The 23,406-nt window shown below is 46.5% G+C and overlaps 1 protein-coding gene across 1 annotated transcript in view; it reads right to left on the reverse strand.

Moving 5' to 3' along the window:
* Positions 1-23,406, reverse strand: part of DOCK2 (dedicator of cytokinesis 2) — a 408,621-nt gene that overhangs the window by 8,725 nt on the left and 376,490 nt on the right. Inside the window, exons 40-46 of the mRNA XM_032626471.1 lie at positions 23,159-23,263; positions 20,732-20,873; positions 15,925-16,006; positions 14,420-14,504; positions 13,602-13,688; positions 7,180-7,356; positions 5,671-5,754 (exon numbers count right to left, since the gene is read on the reverse strand). Coding sequence (XP_032482362.1) covers positions 5,671-5,754; positions 7,180-7,356; positions 13,602-13,688; positions 14,420-14,504; positions 15,925-16,006; positions 20,732-20,873; positions 23,159-23,263 — 762 coding nt within the window. The remainder of the gene's footprint in view (positions 1-5,670; positions 5,755-7,179; positions 7,357-13,601; positions 13,689-14,419; positions 14,505-15,924; positions 16,007-20,731; positions 20,874-23,158; positions 23,264-23,406) is intronic.

The raw sequence follows: 23,406 nt of genomic DNA on the forward strand, positions 1-23,406 counted from the left end.
AAAGTTGCTAATGGAGATAAACGTATAGCTTTAGTTTTACATATTAGAAAAGACAGAAAATCAATTAGTTAAGTATCCATCTCAAGATATTAGTAGAAGAGCAGCAAACTAAACCCAAAGAGAGTAAAAGGAAGGAAATAATAAAAGTAAGAGTGGACATGAATGAAAAAGAAAACAAACTGACAACACAGAGGACTGACAAACCCAAAAGTTGGTTCTTTGAAAAGACAAAAACATTGATAAACACCTTAAAGGGCTAATAAAAAAAAATAGAAGGTACCAATAACCAATATCAGAATTTAAAAAGGAGTATCACTATAGGAAGTACAAGCATTATAAAAGATCATAAGAGGATATTATAAAAAAGTTTATGTCAATAAATTTAATATTTAGATAAAATGGACAAATTGCTAGAAAAATACAACTTACCAAAAAGGGGACGAAAGAAATAGGAAATCTGAAAACTATTAAATTAAATACATACTTTAAAACATTCCTGGCCCATATGGCTTCACAGACAAATTCTAGCAAACATTTAAGGGATAAATAAATGCCAACTTTATACAAACTCTTAAAAATTTTTAAAATAGGGAGTAATTTTCAACCCACTTTTTGAGACCAGGGTAACTTTGTTACAAGAATTGAACAAGGATATTATAAAAAAGGAAAATTATAGGTTAATATCTCTTTTGAGCATAGACACAAAAATCCTGAAGAGCATATTTTCTAATAGAATCCAGAAACATATAAAAATGATAATACATTACGACCAAGTGGGATTTATGTCATACATGCAAGGTTGGTTTAATAGTCCAAAATCAACTAATATAATTCACTGAATTAGCATAATAACGAAGAAAAACAATATGAGTATCTCAATAGATGCATAAAAGGCATTTGACAAATTAAAAATCCATTCATGATAAACCAGCAAACTAGGCATAGAATGGGACATCATCTTTAAAACATCCCACTCTGTGAAATACTGACTCTTGCCCTGATGTGGGAGACATTGGAACAGAAGAAGTAAAACTTTTTACATTAGCAGATGATATGTTTGTCTGTAGAACATCCAAAAGAATGTACAAACAATTTGACTTATTAAGTGAATTTAGTAAGGTCGCTGGATACAAGGTAAACATACCAAAAAAAAATTGTGATGATATTGAGAAATTTAAAAAAATACCATTTATAATAGTTAAAAATATCAAATACCTTAAAACAAATCTAATAAAATCTGTGAAAGACCTTTCCAGTGAATACTACAAAACTTTGCTGAGTGAAATTAAAGAACTAAAGAAAGGGAGAGAGATTCCATATTCATGTACTGGAAGAATCAATTATCATTAAAACAGAACTTCTTCCTAAATTAATCTACGTGCCTAATATATTCCTATTCAAAATCTCAATGTGTTTTGGGGGTGTGTGAAAATTGGCAAGCTGATTTAAAAATTTATATGGAAATACAAAGGACTAGAAGGACCAAGACAAATTTGAAAAAAAAATTGCAGTACTGCCACTATCAGATCTCGAGTTACTATAAAGCTACAGTAATTAGGAACAGTATATGGCATTGGACAAACAGACCAATGGAATAGAGTAGGAAGTCCAGAAATAGACTGACATCTATATGATCATTTTATGTCAAAGTTGGGAGAAGTAATAGTCTTTTCAACAAATGGTGCTGGAATAATTAGAAATCTGTATAGAAAAATAATTTACCCCTTACTTCGTGTCAGTCAAAATGGATCATATACTTAAGAGTATAGGACAAAACAAGAAAACTTCCCAATAAAACACAGGAAATATCGTCATGATCTTGGGACAGCCAGAGATTTCATAAAGTGAAGACAAAAGTAATAATCATTAAAAAAAATTGATAAATTGGACCTCATTAAAGTTACAAACTTCTGTTCTTCAAAAATATATCATTAGAAAGTAAACAGATAAGCCACAAACTGAATGAAGATATTTGCAATACACAGATTTGACAAAGGACTCACATCTAGAATAGATATAAACTCCTATGAATTATTAGTAAAAAGACAATTCAGTTAATAAGTAAAAGATCTGAACAAACGTTTCACAGAAAGGTTATTCAATTAGCCAATAAACACATGAAAAGGCGACGAACACCGTTGCTCGCAAAGGAAATGCAAATTAAAATTAAACTGAGATACCACCTCACAACCACCAGAAAGACTAAAATTAAAGACTCACAGCAGCCTGCGTCAGCGAGAATGTGGAGCAACCCAGATTCACAGAAGTTCTTGGTGGGAGTGTAAATTGGCTCAGCCACTTTGGAAAACTGCTTCTCGGTATCCAGTAAGGCTAAAGATAAACGCATGACCCAGCACTCCCACTACTAGATAGATAGTGAGGACGCTGAGAGTTTATGCCCATCAAAAAACACGAACAAGAATGTTCCTACAACTCTTTCCACACTATCCAAAACCTGAAAACAACCCACCATCAACAGGAGAATGGATAAATACATCGGTATATTATTGCTATATTGTATAGTCGCACAATGGATACCACTTAGAACAAAAAAAGAAAAACTTCTCTTGCATGTAACAGCCTGGATGAATCACAAAGGCGTTACAGTGAAAAGAAGAAGCCAGGCACACAGTAACACATACTGTGTAATACCACTTTTATGACGTTCAAGAACTGACAAAACTAATCTATAGTGATAGAAGTTTGGCAGTTATCTGTTCAAGCCAGATATTCTAACATAGTATAACCGAGCAATTCCACACCTAGGTATACATCCAACAGAAATTGTGCATGTGTGTGCCAAAAAGACACACACAGAGATGTTCAGAACAGCACGACTTGTAATACCCTCAAACTGAAATCAACCCAAATCTCCATCAGTTGAAAACTAAATAAATATGTTTTGGCACAGTTATACAGTCCAGCTGCATAGACGATTATACATCAATGAAAATGAATAAATGATTGCTATGTACAACAAAATAAATCAATTTTAAAACATAACAGTAAACAAAATAAGTTAGACACAAAAGAATGCACACTGTGTGATTCCATTTATATATAGGTCAAAAACAAGCAAAAGTAAACTATAGTGTTTAGCAACGAGTGCTTGGGTGGTTAAAAAGTAGTTTTACAAAGCAAGTAAATGGTTACTGTAAAAGCAGGAGAGGGGTCGACCTTGGGGAGGGCTGGCAATGACTAAAAAGAAGGCACAAGAGAGGCTTCTGGGTGCTAGAGGAATTCTGCTTCTTCATCTGGTGGTGGCCACGTTAAGTGTACACTGTGACAACTCAGTGTGCTGTGTATTTTTGTTATGTGTAGTTTTCTCTATGTAATATCTCGTGAAATGTTTACAAGAAGAATGTACTGTAGACATCTTTCCATGCCAACAAATAGAGAGAAAATCTTTACGAAGAAAAGAATTAAGAAGCGATCACTCTTGAAAACCATGAAATCTTGAACACATAATGTACTTTGCACTTCTAGCTTCTGTTGGGTTGCTAGCGGTGCAAGTACATCTCCCTTTGAAATCTAAGGGTCTCGTGTTCTGAGAAGATCCAAAGTGAATCTGGCTTTGGCAAACCAAGATCCAATCGATAATTAAGCTCCAAGAAGGGAGGGAGGGAGCAGGCCCACAATTTTATCCAGCGCTTTATTTCTGTTGCGTGGCACACAGCTGGGACTCAAATATATATAAGTTGCAAGAATGAATGGAATAAAATGGAAGAGCTAATGTGCTGTGTGTAACGTAAAAAAGGTCACCTTCACCCTGCGCAGGGCAGCGTCTTTTGAGTATTCAGGATGCTGGACTCTGAGTGGGAGGAATGCGGCCCAGGGCAATCCCCTTTGCAGGCTCTTAGAAGCTGTAACATCAAATACATGCTTTCAAAGTCTCCTTCCTTTGCTTGAGGTGCCCCTCTATGAACTGCAAGACTTTGGAAGAATTTCCTTAGAAGGCACGGCCTGCTAACGGCTGTGCTCTGAGGCCACAGTCTGGTCTATGCTTTGGGTGCGGCGAGTACAGCCCAGAGAGTCCACTACCAGGTGATAAGACATGCGCAGCAGAGAGGCCCAGGACAGTGATATGGATTGAGAATGACACCCAGCAACCAGACACATTTGTGTGACATGTTAGCCCTCCCTGGGGCACCCCAGAAAGAGCTGAGGAAGGAAACCAACCAAAGCTGAGTCTTCCTGCTTCTCGAGCTGGGGATGGGGAGGGGGGAGTATCATTATTTGAGTATTAAAGGACACGATGACCTCGGAAGGCTGGCGCTCTTGGAGGTGTCTGGGTTTCACAGGTGGCACAAGGTAGGAAGGGAGAGAAAATTCCAGACTCACAAAATGCATTCAGGAGAGTGTATCTGTGCAGCGCCTGGCATTTTATTTTTAAGGCCTCACTTTGCATAATTTGGCAGAGGCAGAGAAGGACCTGAATTAGGAATCCTTATTTTAAGAAAAGAGGCTGCACCCAATGCTTCTCACTCCCTAATTCCCCTAGAGTAACAAAAACTCCCTACCACAGTAGCTCGCTTTTCTTTGCACTGTAACTGGCAAGAAGGGAGGAGGGAGGGCCAGCAGCTGCAGACGCTGCCCCCTGCTGCCCTGCTTGCCTCCCCAGCCTCCCCCCAGCGCACCCTCCAGAGCCCACCCTGCGTCCTGGGTGCTGGGTGGTCCGTGGAGAGCAGGGAGATGTTTGAGGAGGGGCTGCTGCAGGCCTAGACCAGGAGCCTGGTCCTCTGAATGCCTCTGGGCTAGGGGTCTGTGGATTGTTTCTTCTCTAGGGAGTGGCAGAGAGCAGGAGAGAGCAGGAGGGAGACAAAACACGGGAGAGGGAGCCAGAGAGAAAGCAGAGAAGGAGGGAGGGCAGTGGAGAGAGATGCGCAAGGGAAGCAGAGCCAGGAGTGAGGTGTGAGGGGGGCAGCAGAGACAGGCCAAAGTCAGAGAGGGGACAGGGAGAAGCAAAGAACTTCCAAGGAGAGGAGAAAGACAGAGACACATGCACAGCAAGAGTCAGAGAGAAGGAGATCGTGGAGCGAAGGGGCAGAGGGACAAGGATGCAAGGATAGGGCAGATAAGCAGATAGCAGGACAAAGCGGGCGGGAAGGACAGTCCTTCCAAGGTGCCAGGCTGGGCTCCGGAGGGCTGAGCAGCTTGTGCAGAGTGCAGACCCTTTGCCTGAAAACCAACCAAACCGAGGCCTCGATTATTTTCAAAACCTGCTATCCATCTGAGCTCTGCAACAAACTGGGTCAGCCTTAGTAGGAGGAGAGGCGGGGTGGGGGCCGAAGTCTTCCATTATCTGACTGGCGGGTGCTGGGTGTGGTGGGAGGTGGTGGGAGGTGCGCGGGACCCTGGCTTTCACTTCAGTCCCCCTGAGGGAGGCCATCTCCTGAATTCAACACCCAACAGGGCAGTCTTAGCAACACGTAGCACTGCATCACTGCCCGGCGCCAGTGCAGCACCCCAAGGGTGCAGTGCCCCAAATCCCGCTTCCACGACGCACCTGCTCAGGTGAAGACAGAGTCAGAAGAAAGGCCAAAAGCCAGAGGGCAGGAGAGCAGTATGAAAGTCGGCCATACCGGCCAGAGGCTAGCAGAGGGCAGGCGAACCGGGGAGGGGAAAGGACGGACACAGGGCTGGCCCACCCCCAGTCCGCCTCTGCTTTACCTGCCACGCAATCAGGTCCTTGAGGCAGCTCAGCTTGTCCTGGTCCTCGGGGTGGTCCCTGGTGTACTCTTCAGTGAAGAAGGCCTAGCAGGACAAACAGACGTTGAGGGTTTCCTGTTCCTTTGCCGTGGACCCCACGACCCACCTCTCTGGCACCGGGAGAGGGTTCCAGTTGACAGGGGCAGGAATGAGGCCATTCCTACGTGGATGGGCAACAGTCAGTCAGGGACGTGTAGGGACTGACGTTTCCTCCTCCTGGGGCTCAGATCGGTATCCACTGGGAAAGGGTCACAAACGCCAGGAAATTGTTCTTGAAGAGGGGTCTCTGGACCCGCAGCAGCAGCATCACCTGGGAACTTGCCAGAGATGCAAATTCTCAGGCCCCACCCGGATGTACTGAATCAGAACCTCTGGGGTCAGAGGTGGGGTGGAGGCAGCTGTGTGTGAAGAAGCCCTGCTGGGGATTCTGCTGCACAGTCAAGGCACTGTCCCAGGAGAGAAAACTCAGTAAAGAAGTTCACCTGGTGGGCTTTCCAGCTCACCTCCCTCATCGTGTGTGACCTTGGCAGCCCCAGCTCCTTCTCGGCTCCCGTTCTCAGTGTGTGCACATAGATACACAGACATATCACCCCTCAAGGCTGAACAAAGGATTACCAATGGATGACTCTACGGGGTGTCCAAGGGTAGCTGGAAGGACTAACTGGAATTACTGTCCGTGAGTTATACTATTGTGCTGTATTCCTAGTTTTACATCAATGGATGACATAGAAAAGATAATAAAGAGTCCATCATGAGACTTATGAGAACGAAGAGTCCATTTTTCCCTCAGCGTCCCATTAACGTATGGCCCAGGTGAGAGCCAAATAAGGACTTTCTATTCTATTTCAGAGCTGGGAAAAGTTATGTCTCCTTATTGAGTAATTATTTTCCCCCAGTGGAAAATGTGACTCATATAACTGATGGCGTTTCCCTTTTCGCCACGGACACCAGGAGCCTCAGAAATGAAATCTGCGGCTGAAATGTGTGGGGATTTCTGGAGGGTCCTTATGACCCAAATATCTAGATTATAACTCTCGCTTGAGAGTCGATCTCCCATCCCTTCTGTATTTTCACAGATAACGTGTTTCATTCCTTCCCATTTCTGGAGGTCATTTCCATCATCTATAGAGGAGATGGCTTTACACAAGTAGCATGTACTTTGATTTGTGGTGCTTGACTATTATGGTCTGGCTCGTGGACATCCCAGAGCCTCCTCTTGACAAAGGTATCTCGATGTGCCCAGTGGGATAAGGGATCTCTATGACCCCTGACAGAGCATGGCATTGAGGGTGGGAAGGAGATGAGAGTGAGGCTAAAGAAACTCTGGAATGTGTATGAGGTCTAAACAAGCTGAAGTGTCCTTTTGAGGGACAAACAGCCACAGTAAGATGAGTGGCATGCAGCTGTGTCTGCTCTGGCCCTCCTGCCACTGCTCTGTCTCCGCCAGGGCCTGGAGAGGGGAGCCCTCACCGTCTCATACTTGGCGAACCCTCCCATGACAGCAGGGTCCACGATTCCGTTCAGGAGCATGGAGAGTGGGTTTATCGGGAGGCTTTCGTCACTCTGGTACTGGTTTATCATCATCAGGATCTTCTCGTTGGCCACGGACATGGTTTCGATGGCGTTCTCCAGAGGGCTAATTGTGGTCTGTTGAAAACGAGATCAAGAAGAAAGGGCCTCAGCAGGTCGCTTTAAAAACAGATAAAATTATTGGTATTGATTTCATTTGGGGTTGGAATTCAAATGAGGCAATGCTCCCCAAGGGGCTGTAGCAGGCTCTTGTGGTAATTACTGAGCCCTGGGGGTTGTCAGCTGTGTGGGGAGAGACAGGCTGAATTTGCGCTTAGCAAAAGAAGGATCTCCCTGGGGAAATGAAGGCAGGACGTGTCAGGCACTCGCTGGGGTTTCAGAGGCTGGGTGTGCTCCAGGGAGGGTTTTTCTTCTTATTACCTGGTGAAAGACACTCCAATTCAACCCATCTGGTATTGGTTGTGCACCTACTATGTGTGAGCGCTTAGCTGGAGGGATTAGAGCAGCTGACGATGTGATCACCTGGCCTGGCCCACAGTAGGTCCCGAGACTCGTTATATGAGGGGTCACTGCTCCAAGGTAGATTCGGTTTAGTTGGGAAGATAAAACTAACCACGTCTCCAACACCTCTTAGAAAGCAAGATAAACACGGTGCCATCAGGTGCTAACTGGCATAACAGTGGTTCCCAAGAGCATGGGATCCAGAGTAAAACACTAAGCAAGAAGTCTGCGAACTTTTTCTGTGCAAGGGCCAGATGTTGTGTGTGGCAACAACTCAACTCTGTTGCTGTAGGAAGAAATCAGCTACAGGCAATATGTAAATCAATGAGCATGGTGGTTCCAATAAACCTATTTACAAAATTAGGTGCAGGTGGGCTCTGGCTCATAGGCCATAGTTTCCTGACTCCTGAACTAAACTAAGCAAATAAAAATGAGTGCAAATCTCAGCCATTGTTTCTGTGTGACCTTGGGCAAGTTTCCTAAACGTTCTGAGCCTCAGTTGACTTACTGGTAAAATGAGGATAAGAAAACCTACTTCAAAAAGTAGCTGGTAGGGCTTCCCTGGTGGCGCAGTGGTTGAGAGTCTGCCTGCCGATGCAGGGGACACTGGTTCATGCCCCAGTCCGGGAAGATCCCATGCTGGGCCCGTGAGCCATGGCTGCTGAGCCTGCGCGTCTGGAGCCTGTGCTCCGCAACAGGAGAGGCCACAACAGTGAGAGGCCCGCATACCGCAAAAAAAAAAAAGTAGCTGGTAGTTATTGTTATTAACTCTTGTAGGTGTCAGGACAGGGACTAGCAGCTGTCCTGAGAAAGGAAGACTCCCTGGCAGGGTGGGTGGGGCTGGAGGGAAGGGTGAAGTAATCCGGGAAAACTTCATGGAGGCAACCCTAAGTGTTACCATCTGTTCAGTGGTGGTGCTACAGGGCCTGCTTCAGTGGGGACATAGCAAAGATTAGTTGAGATAATATGACACTTGACTTAGCAAAGATTAGTTGAGATAATATGACACTTGACTTACAGCGGAGTTCTTTAAAAAGTGCACCTGCTAGTTATTGTTAACTGTTGAGTATATGTGAAGGGGAGAACCAGCCTCTACAGCCATGCTCTTGGTCATCTTTTTAAACCATTTCCTTAAATCTCTGTGAAATCTTAGCCTCCTCGCCCCCCTTCCTTGTCTCCGGACATTTTTGAAAGTGGCTGTCTCTGCAGTGAGAAGGCCCTGGGAGTAGGCTCTCTCCTCTCTCTCTCTGTGATACAAGACACAGTGACACAGCGTCATCCTCTTTCCGTCACACATGCACGCACACACACACTCAAGTGCGCACGCACACACACACACACGCACACACACACACAGAGCTGTGGGGGGAAGGCTGCTCGGCCTGGTAGAGGCGGCAGCCCATGTTCCACAAGCTGCAACCCACGGTCCAGTTTCTGTCAAGCACACAGACCTACCCTGCAGGGGCTTCTCCAAGCTGAGGTCTAGACTGAGTTCTAAAGGAAAATCTATCACAACCACTTGGACTGAGCCCAGTAGCACACCTGGATTTCAACAGTAGCCTGGTATGTCTGAGAGACTCATGCTTTATGGTGAGTTGTTAAAAACGGAAAGTCCTGTTGATTGGCTTTCTTCCTCATTTCTGAAGCTAGTTTTGTATCCCTACGTCTTTAACCTCGTTACAGACAACAGGACAGAGGATGAGAATGAACAGTCCTTTGGATTCTCACCTCTGGACGTTTGTGTAGATGAGTATGTCACTCTCCAGAGCAGAGCGATGGGGGTTACATGTTTGGTGGAAGACCCGGAGGTCCGGAGGTCTGGTAACAGTTATAAAAGCACTGATCACGGTAAAAGAGATGGCGCCATTTGTGGACTGCCTCCTCTGTGCCAGCCCATGCTGGGTGTGTCCCACACGTGCTCTCATTCAATTCCCCCAACAACAGGTAAGTCCTTCACCTAAGGGTAGATGGGGCAGCGCTGGGGAGAGAGCGCCAGTGTCCGAATTCCAAAGGCGAGCTTCTCCCCCACATACAGACCACACTCTGCTACCAAACTTGCCATACACTGGTTGTTAGGACTTGGTCAAGCCCTCAAATCTCTGGTCTCTTTCCTAAGCTGAGCCTCAGTTTCCTTACCGGCAGCACAGGTATATAGCCCCTGCCCAGCTTGCTGTGCGGGGAAAATGAATTATCCTGGAAAATACAGTCAGCCCTCCATACCCTTGGGTTTTGCATCCTTGGATTTAACCAACCTCGAATCCAACCAACCACTGATACAGAGGCCCAGCTGCACTCACCGTACTTACGCCCTTTTATGTAAGGGGCTTAAACAACTGCAGATTTTGGTATCCGAGGAGGCTCCTAGCACCAACACCCTCAGACACTGAGGAATCACTGTGCTTTGGAGACAATTTTAATGGCACTCGGGAAAGTGGTGATAATCCCTCGCAATCGAGTGGTGTTTCATATTCCCCAAAGGCATCTCCCACATTATCACCTTCATAGATCCTCTTAGGAAAACCTCTGAACTGTGTAAGACAGACATTATTATTACAACCTACTTCTACCACCGATCACTTTGGCAGTTCAAGTCCCATCTTTGAGCTTCAGTTTTCTCATATGCAAAATAATTTAAATGGACAAGGGCTAGGAATGGGGTTGCGCGTTGGAGATGTGTAGGCCAAACTGGGCCTGGGTCTGTCATTTAGCCAGCACGTAAGTTCTAATTTTTTAAAAAACTAATTCAGCTGGAAGGAGTTTGCCACAGCTTCTACCACTCCCCGTTGTCTTAATGGGACGAGTTCACATATTTACAGTTATCTTCCTGGGCTCTGAAGGTATTTGAATTTATAGCTCTTGGATTAAATGACCTTCAGAGTGTCTTTCAGCTCTGAAATTCCATAGTTTTCTCATGTCTATTTTACAGATGATGAAAACTAAGGCCAGGGATACACTGTGTTTGTCCAACATCCTATAGCTTGTTAATAACCAAGTTGAATTTGGGTCTCTGACCCCCAGCTCAGGACTTCTTGTAAAGATTACATATTCTCAGAGCCAAGAAAAAGGAAAGGACCCTCAATAAGCAGAACTTACTCTTGAATCCTATCAGAAAACACCTCTCTGTACAAACAGTACTGTAGTCATGACGATTCATAAAAGAAACAACCAAGAACAAGGTACAAATTCTATACCACAAAAACAAATGCTTGGAGAGGAATTCACTCAGCACCCATGAAACTTCTGTGTCTGAGACATCCTGACATTCTTGGTAACTCAAATGAGGGAGGCTATCAGAGATAAAGTCACTCTGGTCAACTTTTTGGAGGTTTTCCCAATCCCTTCTATCAGAGGGTATCAGGATAAAAGAAGTGAAACAAAAATGTTGACTATTTCTTTCCTAATTTCAGAATGCTGAGTTCATAAAACAAGGTAAGCACTTCATATATTATGGGTTTCCGCGTATTAACTGAGTGACTGGTTAATGGATTTACTTAATAACTATTATTCTTTTTAATATAGATTTATTTATTTATTTTTGGCTGCACTGGGTCTTCGTTGCTGTGCATGGGCTTTCTCTAGTTGTGGTGAGCGGGAACTACTCTTTGTTGCCAGTGCGTGGGCTTCTCATTGCAGTGGCTTCTCTTGTTGCGGAGCACAGGCTCTAGGCACGCGGGCTTCAGTAGTTGCGGCATGCGGGCTCAGCAGTTGTGGCTCGTGGGCTCTAGGGCACAGCCTCGGTAGCTGTGGCGCACAGGCTTAGCTGTTCCATGGCATGTGGGATCTTCGAGGACCAGGGATCGAACCTGTGTCCCCTGCATTGGCAGGCAGATTCTCAACCACTGCACCATCAGGGAAGTCCCTTAATAACTATTCTTGAGCACCAATTATGTGTCTAGGACTATTCCTTGCACTCAGAGATATAGCAGGGAACAAAACGGACAAAAATCTGTCTTCCTGGAGCTCACAGTCTAGTGGAGCTTATATTATAACGCTATTATATTTAAAATTCTAGATATTAAAAATAAACACACAGGCAAATTATGTAGTCTATTAGGAGGTGAGATACCATGGCGGGAGATGAGGCGTTCAGAGAGTGCAGGCGGGAATTCCTTCAGTTTGCCTACAGTCCCGTGGGGACAGCGAAGGAGGAGAGGCACCTTACTGAGTACCACCAGAGGAAAGGGCACAGCCAGGGCCAATGGGTAGAGACTACGGCTTAGTAGAAAGTTTCTGATTTCTCACCTCAAAAATGGGATGCATAATATGATGTACTTCACACAGTTTTGTGGGATTAAACAGGATAATGTTACAAAGTCCTTGACACAGCACCTGGGACACTTATCCAAGCTTATCATGAACCGATGTGTCCATGAATAAAGGGCATGAGTAGTTTCTTCCTCTCCAGGGCACTAATTATTGGGGTGGGCTGGGGACATGTTAAGGAAAGAGGAGAGAATGAGTCCATCCAGGTGCCTGGTATGAGAGGTTATAGTCAAACCTCACCTCTTTTACTAACCTTGAGCAACCCACTAACTCACTCGGTTTCCTCATCTGTAAAACGGGAGAATAATAATATCTACCTCGCAGCTTTGTTGAGGGGCTTAAATGAGGTCACACATGTGAACAGTCTGGCACACGCTCAGTAATGTCTGTTGCTGTCATCATCGTTATTATATGTTCCCTAAGGTCTACGCCATGACTGTGAAAAGGAGATTGGAGGACCACCTGGCTGCTGGGGGCCCTTAAGGGCTGAAGGGGGATGGTCTCAATGTTGATCATACAGTAGCTTGAAAACGTCAGTCAGACAATGTCCCTCCTCTGCTTGTGACTCAAATTCACCCAGTGGAAAAGCCCAAGTCCTTATGGTGCCTACAAGGCCCTATATGACCTGCTATCAGACTACTGCTACTCCCCCGTCACTTGTTCTAATTCAGACATAAGCCTGTTCTCTCCCAGGACCCTTGCACTTGCTATTACCTCTGCTAGAATGTCCTTCTCTTCGGTATCTGCAAGGACCATGTCCTCACTTCCTTCAGACCTTTGATCAAAAGCCATTTAGCAGGAAGGCTTTCTACGATCATCCTACTTAAAATACCCACCACTCCTTCATCACCTGTCTCTTTTATTTTTCTTCATAGTGGTTACCTCCACCTGACACAGTATATATTTGCTTAGGCTTTTTAGTGCGTCTTTGCCACTAGAATGTAAGCTTCATTGCAAAATCTCTAGGTGCTTGATTGACACGTGTTAGGTACTCATTAAATATTTGTTGAATGAATAAGTGAATAAGACACCCCGAATATGTCCTTGCTTCTCAGATTTCACCGGACTGACCTTTGCATCCTGAGGGCTGCAAGATCCCCAGCCGTTTGAGGACATGGAGACCCTGAAGTGTGTTGAGAAGCAAAATACATGCTATCTGCCCCATGGAGTTCAAATACTTGCATTCTAGCCAGAGCTTTGCCTCTGTGTAATTTCCTTTCTCTGAGCTTCAGTTTATCCAAGTATAAAATGGATTCATAGTGAGATTCTGCAGAGGGGTCCCCAAAGGGCTGTTGGGAGGGGAGGATATGAGAGGGTGGTTGTGTCGACTGAGTTCCAGGCCCTCTTCCTCCCCCTGCACCCAACCACAGAAGCTCCCCATTCATCTGCTTTATTACCGGATTCTATGGTACCTTTCATTTGCAGGGAAAAAAATGTTATCGGATGCTTAAAAAAAAAAAAAAAATTTGAAAGCAGGTAAACTGGACGCTGCCTCAGGTCCCTTCCTGCACCAGAATTCCTGGACTCCTGCAGTGGCTTTGAACAAAAGCATTTCCCTTTTTCCAGTCTCAGGAGCCTCCTGAGCCCCACAGACTCACCTGGGACATGTGAGTCACCTCAAACCAGCGCAGGATGCCCGGAAGCTTGTACGCAGTCACAAAGGAGGTCCTCTCGATCCACATCGACTGTCCCGTGGGCAGGGGTGGCAAGGGCAGGAAAGCAACACACATGAAACCTGACCATCAGCGTTTGGTGGGAACCCAGCCAGGCCCCCAGGCCTCCTATCCACCCGGAATCAGAATAAAAATTACAAGACTCAGAAATACGCTCCCACTTTACCCTGAAGAATCCTTTCCCAAGGTGAAGTTTAAGTTTTCCCTGGATTTGGGTCCAGTAAGTTTTAACCTGGGTCTCTGAACTGGCAGAAGTTTTAGGCAATACTGAATGCATCCACCTGCATTTTCTGGGGGGAGGTCTACAGTGTTCATCAGATTCTTCAAGGGACAGTGACTCCCCCAGTGCAAAGAATCACAGTCCAAGGGAAAGAGCTGAGAGAGACTTGGAGCTGTCTCCTCGTGCCAGCCTCGGCCCTCGGGAATAGAAGACAGGTAGGTCCTGGCTGGGAAACACACAGTGACACTGGGGACTGTGAACTCCCTGAGGTTGAAAGGTGCATCTCACGCCAGGCCTGGGTGGTATCTAGAGAGTGGAGAGGCTCAAGAAATGGGAAAGCAAACCCAACGGAAGAGCCTGGAGAATGGGTGTCGTCGTACCAATGGAAGTTAGCGCTCCTTCCTTTGGCTTTGGATCAGATGCCCTCCCAATTCTGATTCTGGCAGGTGCAGGCTCTGGTTGGTAAAGGAGGCCCTGGGCAACGATCAAGGCTGCCAAAGGGGAGGGGAGGGGAGATACTTACGGCAAACTCATTCTCAGGGTCAACGGTCCCCCTGCGCACTGGCCGGGAGTAGTGGAACTTCTGCACGTAGTTGGACTTATAAAAGCTGCAAGACAGAAAGAGGCTGAGGCTCCTGATAGCAAAACCTGACCTGACCCTGTACTGTCCAGGGAGGCCCACTATGGTAAACTCCAGGTCTGGCAGAGTCCTCGCTGCAACATTTAAAACCAGGCTTTCCTTGTAAGATGATTTAGAAGCTAGTCGGTCTTAGGCCCTCATGAGAACATAGCACCCCGTAGGGTACCCCCAAAGTTGGAATTCTATCACTAATGCACATAGTGGTGCCTGGGTTATTGTTTCTTGTGATCTCAATGAAGGGTCTGGATACATCTAAGGTCCTAGGCTAATGTCCCAGGGGTATCTTCCAAGGATCTCTTTAGGTGTCCCAGCCATCCCCCAAATCACTCTCCCTTGAACCTCTGGGGCGGTTCTAACGTCAGGGCCAGCAGGGCATGGTGCTAGCTGTATGGTGGTCATCCCCTGCCCAAGGGTGCCTGGCCGAGAGGTGACGGGAGGCTGAGCTCCAAGCTGAGCTTGAGGATCTGCTGCACTGCCGTGAGGCTGCTTCTCCCCGCAGGAACAGGCCTTTCCTCTCACAAAGGAGCTCCTGCCTCCAACGGGTCTTCCCAGAAGAGAGGCCTTTTCCTAAGCCACTCGAGGTGCTCAACTGGGTGTCTGGGCCTGAGTGGGGTGAGCCAGACAGCTTGGAGGGGGCAGTGTGGTGCCCCGCAGATCCCACAGATGTCCTGCTTTGTTGCCTCATCCCTAACCTCGTGATCTGGCATTAAACAGATCACACCTGCCTTCATGCTGCTTCCTCTAGTGTCCCCTATTTTATTTTATTATTTATTTTTTATTTTATGTTTTGGCTGTGCCTCACAACTTGTGGGTTCCCCAACCAGGGATTAAACCCGGGCCCTCAGCAGTGAAAGCGCCGAGTCCTAACCACTGGACAGCCAGGGAATTCCTCTAATGTCCCCTTTTTACATCGTAATCTGAACACAACCACTGTCAATGCACGACCTTAACGAATGCCTACAAGGCGTCCCTCTGGAGAAAGTGCTCGGCCTGAGCACCGTCCCTCTGTCCCCCACCTGCCTGTCGCCTGTCTGCCCATGCTCTCTGGCTGTGGATTTCTGGAGCCACTCTGGGATCAACCTGAGCAACCGGCTCTCCACGTCCACTTCAGCGAAGCCCACTGCTGCTTCCTGCGGACTCGCTCTGCCACATGGTGAGCCTCACCCCTCGCTCCCCCCTGGCCATTTCTGGTGTCAGCCTTTTCAGGGGCAGAGCCAAGAGGGGTCATGGGAGAGGTGATGCTTCTCCCAAGAGGAAAAGGGAGGACAGGCTGGCTAAGATAGGGAAGGAACTAGAAGACACCACGGCCTGTCCCGCCACCAGCTCGGCTTGGCAGCCCCATGGGATGCTCCTCCCCAACACTCCCTCCCCTGAGCTGTGGGGCTTACTTCATAATCTGGTCAGGCACCGGCTTATTCTTGAACCTTGGGTGTTCATCCAAGACGGGCTGGACAGTGAAACACTGGATGTCTGTGATTCCCGCAGTTAAGAGCTCACAACGTCTCGGTCGGGGGGACAGTTCCAAGCACAGCAGGTCCCAGGTGAGACCTCCCAGGACAGTCCTTCTGGGCCCAAGTTTTTAACGAGTGACCCACCTCAGGGTGCTGGCCGCCAACTAGGTCCTAGTGACCAGTTAGCAGTCACCGTGGTCCTTGTCAGAGCTGCCCGTCACTTGCAACCCATGCCAGGTCTCAGCCTCTGCTAACAGTTGGTTAGTAGTCCTTAATTATCATTCTCATTGCTGTATTATTATCATTAACAAGAATAACGCCTAATGCATTTATAGCTGTCCATCAACTGCAGCGCACGTCTCCCCATGGTCTCCTTTCACCCCTCCGGTTTTGCTGAGCAGCGCTGTTAACGTAAATCATACTTTCCAGAGACAAGGACATCAAGGTCAAAGAAGCTGGACAACCTGTTGAAGGTCACACAGCTTGTGAGCACAGAGCAAGGGCCTGTATTGGGGTCTTTTAACCCTAAGCTCAGGGTTCTTTGATTCCAGACTTCTATTCAGGGCAGCCCTTTGACCAGCAGCATCACCATCACCTGAGAGCGTGTTAGAAATGGTGAACCTCAGGTCCCACCTCAGACCTACTGAATCAGAGTCTGTATTTTATAAGATACTCAGGTGATTCATATGCACGCTCCAGTTTGAGAAGCACTGCTTTAGAGAAGGCAAATACATTCATTTTGTACTCCAACTCTGAAAGTTTGAGAGTAACTGTCTGGGGCAGGAATGTAAGGCCATGTCCAGGCTCAGTGGGAAAGAGTTCCATGATCGATTAGTGATACCTGCCATGGGCACAGGATACAGGAGAGGCATCAGGTGTGCCAGATCTTTGTCATGCCTATTCTAGACCTTTATTCATTGTAAATCGATAATATGGCAAGCCAAATAAACAAGGTCAGTAGTCACTGGTCCCATCCCTGGACCTTACTTCCCTTTCCCTACCTTCCATGGCTTCTTTACCCATCTCTCTTCTTCAGGTATCCAAGTACTCTCATCCCTCTATTCTACCTGATGACCACCATAACTCCAAAAACTCTTCCCCTAAGCCTGACACTTCTGCCAACTAAGGAATCACAGACTCCTCTTGTTGGCATTCAAATATGCCAGTATCTGAATATGGAGTATTCAGATATTCTAATATGATTCCAACTCATTTCCCACCATTATCTCTGAGTGTCCAACAGACTATACTGTTCCCTTTGTGTGGACTATTTCCCCACAGCTCCATGAACATTCAATCTATCCTCATCCAGGTGCCCTTTTCCTTCCTGACCCTCCAAAGCAACGCATCTGTACTTAGGACTCTTATCTCTCCAGCTCCCTCTCTTCTCCCTTCTGTTGCTTCCCCACCAGACTGTGAGCTTTCTGATGCAGAGGCTAGGGCTCTTTCACACATAAGAAATGGCCGAAATATAATTCCAAGTTAAATTTAATCCCCCTCCCCCAATAAGTTCACTTCATACTAATGTCTTGGGGCTTTAACTGTTTTACCTCTGAAGAGTATTTCCACATTAAATGAGAGTGCCTCAGAGAGAGAGAGACACAGAGACACACACACATACGCGCGCACACACACACACACACACACACGAGGAGAGGGCAAGAGCGAGCAATACTTAACACAAATGAATAAACCTCACTGGGAGGATTTCCATAATCAGGAAAACTACCTCCCTTCTCAAGTCAAATAGCACACAGCCTTCTCTGGGAGAGAAATCACCCTGGATTAAGTCTAGAGCAGGACTGGCAAACTGTGGCCCTCGGGTCAAATCCTGCTCACTGCCTGTTCTTGTAGGGCTCACAGCTAAGAATACTTTTTATATTTTAAAATATTTGAAAAAAAGTATTATGTGACGTGTGAAAATATATTAAATTCAAATTTCGGTGTTCATAAATATAGTTTTATCGGGGCACAGTCATACCCGTCCGTTTATGTACTACCTACGGCTGCTCTCCCACCACAGCAGAGTTGAGTAATTGTGACAGAGACACATGGCCCACAGAGACTAAAATATGTCCTATCTGGTCCTTTACAGAGAAGTCTGCCAACCCCTATTTTAAAGTAGGTTCTAAACCATGTCTACTGATCTTAGCAATTGGACTTGGCCTAAGAGAAGAATCCAAACCTGTCCTGGAGAAGCCAGTGACATCAGAGCCCTCCGATCATGTCCAGCAGGATGCATGGCTCGACTCTCTCACCATGTGCTGAATGTATGCATGGAACCGTGCTGAATCTATACATGGAACTGTAGCTCCAAGGTCTAGGCAGAGGAGAGGGCGGGGGACAGGAGACACCCAACAGAGACCTTTGCTTTCAAATGTCTTCCACTACTTGGATACCTAAGTGAGAAGACATGAGATTTGTCCCCTTTTCAAACTGCTTGTCAGCTTTGCAACACGTAAAGGCAAGAGAACAGAGCCTTAAGAGCTTAGATTTTGGCAAAAATCCGACCCGAGTTCAAATCCTAGTTCCATCAATTCCTGGGACCTGGTATAAGCTGCTTACATTTTCTTGAGCCTTAGTTTTCTTATTTGCAAAATGCAGAGTAATACTACCCAACTCACAGGATTACTATGAGGATAAAATGAAACAATGCATGAAAATGCCTGGTACGCCATCATGTTACAATAGTTAATAAAGAACATTCTGTTCACTAATCTTAAACAAAACAATGGCATTACAGAAAGAATGCAGTCTTTGAGACAGACCTTGGAGTTCAAATCTCAACTCCATCATTAACTAGCTTTGTAACCCTAGGCAAACCACCCTACCTCTCTGCCCTGTATGTTCCTTCTCTATGAAATAGGGAAAATCAATACCCACCTAATAGGGTTGTATGGGGATTAGAAAAATTAGTTATAAAACACTCAGTCTCATGTGTGGCATGAAGAGGATATTTAGCAAATGTCAGCCCTCCCACTTTCTCTTTTCTACCTGGTTCCTGGAGCTGAATCAGGCCTGCGTATAATGACGTGGCCCAGTCACATGAGCTCTCCCCTCCCACCACGCGTTAAAAGGTCACAGAGTTGTTCAACACCAGGATATCCACTTAGAAGGGCCTTAGTACTAATCCCATGTCTCGCCTATAACCAAACTCCCATTTGTAACCAGCCAGGCCCACCACCGGTTGCATTTCCTCCTGCAAACAACCATGGTAGAGCAGGCATGAAGGGCAGGCGAGCACAATGAAAAGGCTACAGATGAATATTTATCACGCGAGGGGAAAATATTTGGATTAAGGTTCGGCAGACTTAGCAGACCAGCCATGCAACCTGTCAGCCCCATTTTAAAGGATGTAACTTAATGTGTGCTACAGGGTGCAACACAGGAGCCAGGCTAGGTTAACGTGCCCCCTCCCCCGTCGCTCAGCTGTCTGCCTTATCCTTGGGTCTGTACCCTCTCTGACCCCGAGCCCTGACCCAGCCCAGCGTCAGAACCGGCCTTATGAACATTATGCTTTGCTGCAATGGAGCCCATTTCCAGCACGCTCTACCCAACCTCACTAGCACCATCTCCCGTCACCTTGGCCTTCTGTGTGCTCCAGAGAGCTGGCTCCATCGGTGGTGCCTCCCTCCCTCCTTCCTCTATCTATCTCCTCTTTCTTTTTCCTTCTCTCTTGTTTTCTTTCTCTTTCTGTTAACCGGCAAGTATTTTCTGAGAGTTGGCTTCGGGGGTTACTGCAGTGAGCATGGCAGTGCAGGTCTCTGCCCTCCCGGAGCTTCTGTTCTAGTTCTGTCTTTGAGAGCACAACAGATAACGACAGATTGAGATCAGTTCTCTAAAGCAAACAAACAGGGTTTGAGATAACAGAGTCCAGAAGGCTTCCGAGAAGGTGACCAGGGAAGGCCCCTTGTGGGAGGTGACACTGAGTTAGGATCTGATGGGTGAGAAAGGAGCTGGGGGAAAGGCATTCCAAGCAGAGGGAAGAGAAAATGCACAGGCCCAGAGGCGGGAACAAGCTGGGCATGTTTAAGGAACAGAAACAAGATCTGTGTGGCCAGAGAGAAAGGGAAGGAAGAGTCGGAGGCGATGACATTGGAGACACAGGAAGGGGTCAGATGATGGACAGACAGCCTCGCAGGCCTTGGTCAGGAGTTTTGATTTTACTATAAGGGCAATGTGGCACCATTTCAGTTCTTGGAACCTCTGCTTTTGCGGATGATGGCTCTTCCCGCTGTCTGGGACATCCCTCCCACCTCCCGCTAAGCTTTGGCTCATTACCTCACCTTCAACATCGCCTTCCTCAAGGAAGCGTTCCCTGCCCTCCCAATCACGGCAAGCTGAAGGGCTTTCTTTTAGCATTGATCACGTTTTTCTAAATGCATATTTAACAATGCAATTAGCTGTTCAATGTCTTTTACTTGCTACACTGAAAGCTCCCTGGAGGTAGAACCACTTTGTGAGTGTAGTCTCCAATGCACAATGCACAAGGCTTGGCAGAGTCAGGGCTGGTAGGACTCATCACAAGAATGAAGGAATGAGTGAGTGAGTGAATTTATCAATGAATGCAACATTTAGAGCTTCCTGAGATGGGTTCTTTTTGGATCCCACACTGGACACTAATATTGGCACCACTGCGATGATTCTGGCAGCAGTTCTGAGCTCTAAGACGGGGCTCTGTGGACTGAAGTCCCGGCAGGGCGGCCCATGCCTGGCCCTTGGCTGGGGCATTCTTAAAGGATACACTGGCCTGGGGCATTCTTCACATCATCCCCGGGGGCAGAGGTTGTGTTCATCTTCTCTGCGTTGGGGAACTGGCTCATCAGCTGCATCTGGAAATCTTCTCTTCGCTCATACTCCTTCCCTCGGTAGATGAACACTTTGTTCTGCAGAGAAATGACACCCATCAGAGATCCCAGGGCCCAGCCTTGGAGGAGATGGTTCAAGCAAAGCTGGGAGGCTTGTCATTGGGACCTTCTATAGATCTCTCCACTCTCTGTTTCTCCCCAAGGGAAAGAAAGGAAGAGCTCAAGTCACTGACCTTCTAGCTAGACACACCACTTCTTTAAAAAGATGGGTTCTAAAGGGAGAGGAGATCACGGATGCTGAGAACTTTTTCTTCAAACAATCTTATGTGCAGCTTCCAGAATAATTCCTCACTCAGCTTTCACTGTGTCACACCCACTCTCCCATTTACTTGACCACACAGTTTCCCTCCTGCCTTTAATGGACCTTGTGGGCTGGACCATGTGGGCTGGACCTGTGGGCTGGAAGGGACCAGCATTCAGGTCCTTCATCACTTGGATCCATGGAAACACGCTCTTTATTGTTCCTTGACCATGTTAGCTTCTTTTAGACTGGTAGTTTTCAAACAGGGGGTGATTTGGGATGCTGGCAATGCCTGGAAACATTTTTGGTTGTCACAGCTCCAGAGAGGGCCACTACTGGAACCTAGTGGGTAGAGGCCCAGGGTGCTGCTAAACATCCTTCAATGCACAGGACAGGCCCTCACAGCTAAGAGTTACCTGGTCTAAAATGTCCACAGAGCTGAAGGTGAGAAACCCTGTTTTAGACCATATCTGTGCTGCCTCAAATGGCCCCTAAATTCTTCTGTTCAAACCCATGTCTGCCACTGACCTTTATATATCAGTGTTTGTTTCCACACCTGGCCTCTCATCACAAAAGCCTAGGAGCCTTCCAGAAGTTCAGATTCTTGGGCCTCACTCCAGACCTGCTGAAATGGAGTCTGTGGGAGTGGGACCCAGGAACATGAACTTTTAACAAGTTCCCCAGGGGTCTGTGATGCAGGATCAGGTGTGGGAAGTCATCTCTATTCCACGCAGGAAAACTTCACTCGCTCCCCCGTCTGCAGCTCACTCCGGAGGGCCACCCTGACTGCCACACCGACTGGTAGTGGTGAGTGGTTTATCTCCTTGACGAGACTCAATCAGGCGAGGTCAGGTTTCTTTTGTTATCTCCCTGACCTGAGGATTGAACCACAGACTCAAAGACCAGAAGGGAAGCCTTCAGCTGAACTAACGCAACTCTCTCCACGATGAATCAACAATCCCGGAAAGCAGCAGTTCAGACACTGTGCTCCAGGGGATCCCTGAGGGTCCCCAAGACCCCGTCAGGGCCTCACAAGATTAAATCTCTTTTCATCATAACAGCCATTTTCCTTTTTCACTCTCATTCTCTCATGAGTATACATTTAAGGCGGCATGATGTGTGGTATCACAACAGATTGAATGCAGAAGCAGATATAAGAATCTAAGCTGCCTTCTCTTAATCTAGATATTTAAGAGATCTGCAAAAATATGAAACAATCTCACTACGTGCACTAATTTTTATTGGAAAATACAGCCATGTTCACAAAGATCTAATTTATGTTAACGTATGATGGGTTTATTCTTCTTATTTTTAAATAAATGGATACAGTTAATCCTCCGTGTCCTCAGGTTCTTAATCCATGGATTCAGCCGTGTATCAAAAATATTTGAAAAAAATTCCAGAAAGTTCCAAAAGGCAAAACTTGAATTTGCCGCACTCCAGCAACTATTTACATAGCATTTACATTGTATTTGGTATTATAAGTAGTCTAGAGGTGATTTAAAGCACTTAGGAGGTTATATGCAAATACGACACTATTTTATACAAGGGACTTGAGTACTGGATTTTGGTATCTGCAGAGGGTCCTGAAACCAATTCCTGGTGGATACCAAGGGACAACTGCATTTAAAAATCTCCTTAGCTTTAATTTTGAGTATCGTAAAGGTAGACAGATAAAGTCTACAAATACAGAAGTTCTTCAGGGGCCTTGATCATTTTTCAGAGAAAAAATGGCCCTGAGACCAAAAGGTCTGACAACTAGTGCTCTGCAGTGCCTGCTGGGTAGCAGAGCTCCTCCAGCCTCTCTGAGCTCCTCATTCCCAGTATGGGGTGCTCACTACCTCACAAGGCAGCTCTGATTGCTGTGTACGTAGAGAAACACGGGGGGTGGCTGAGGTGCTGATGATGGAGGGGGATTGGGGTGTGTGTGAAGGTGGGGACAGCGTTCAGACAGAGAAGGGCACAGGTTCTGAGCACAAGCAGAGCCTCAAAGCACAGAGGGAGAGCCGGGATGCCAAGGCCGCGGATCCCTGGCCTGTGTCTGCGTCACCCACAGACTTACCCGGAGAAAGGAGGGGAAACCCTGGCCGTAGTATCCCACAGCAAAGTAGTCTGGCTTGGGTCTGAGGATTTTCATGATGTTTTCATAGAATTTTGCCTGCTGGACCTGGAAGAAGAAAACTCATAGCTTGTGACAACACAGATGTGTATTAAAGGCACATTCAACTCCAAGAGGCCACAGTTAAGATGGGATCCTTCCACCAGAACCAATGTGCCGAGTGCACATGTTTGCATAGTCATGGAACTGTC

This window comes from Phocoena sinus, chromosome 3, assembly GCF_008692025.1.
Source record: "Phocoena sinus isolate mPhoSin1 chromosome 3, mPhoSin1.pri, whole genome shotgun sequence".
Classification (NCBI taxonomy): Eukaryota; Metazoa; Chordata; class Mammalia; order Artiodactyla; family Phocoenidae; genus Phocoena; species Phocoena sinus.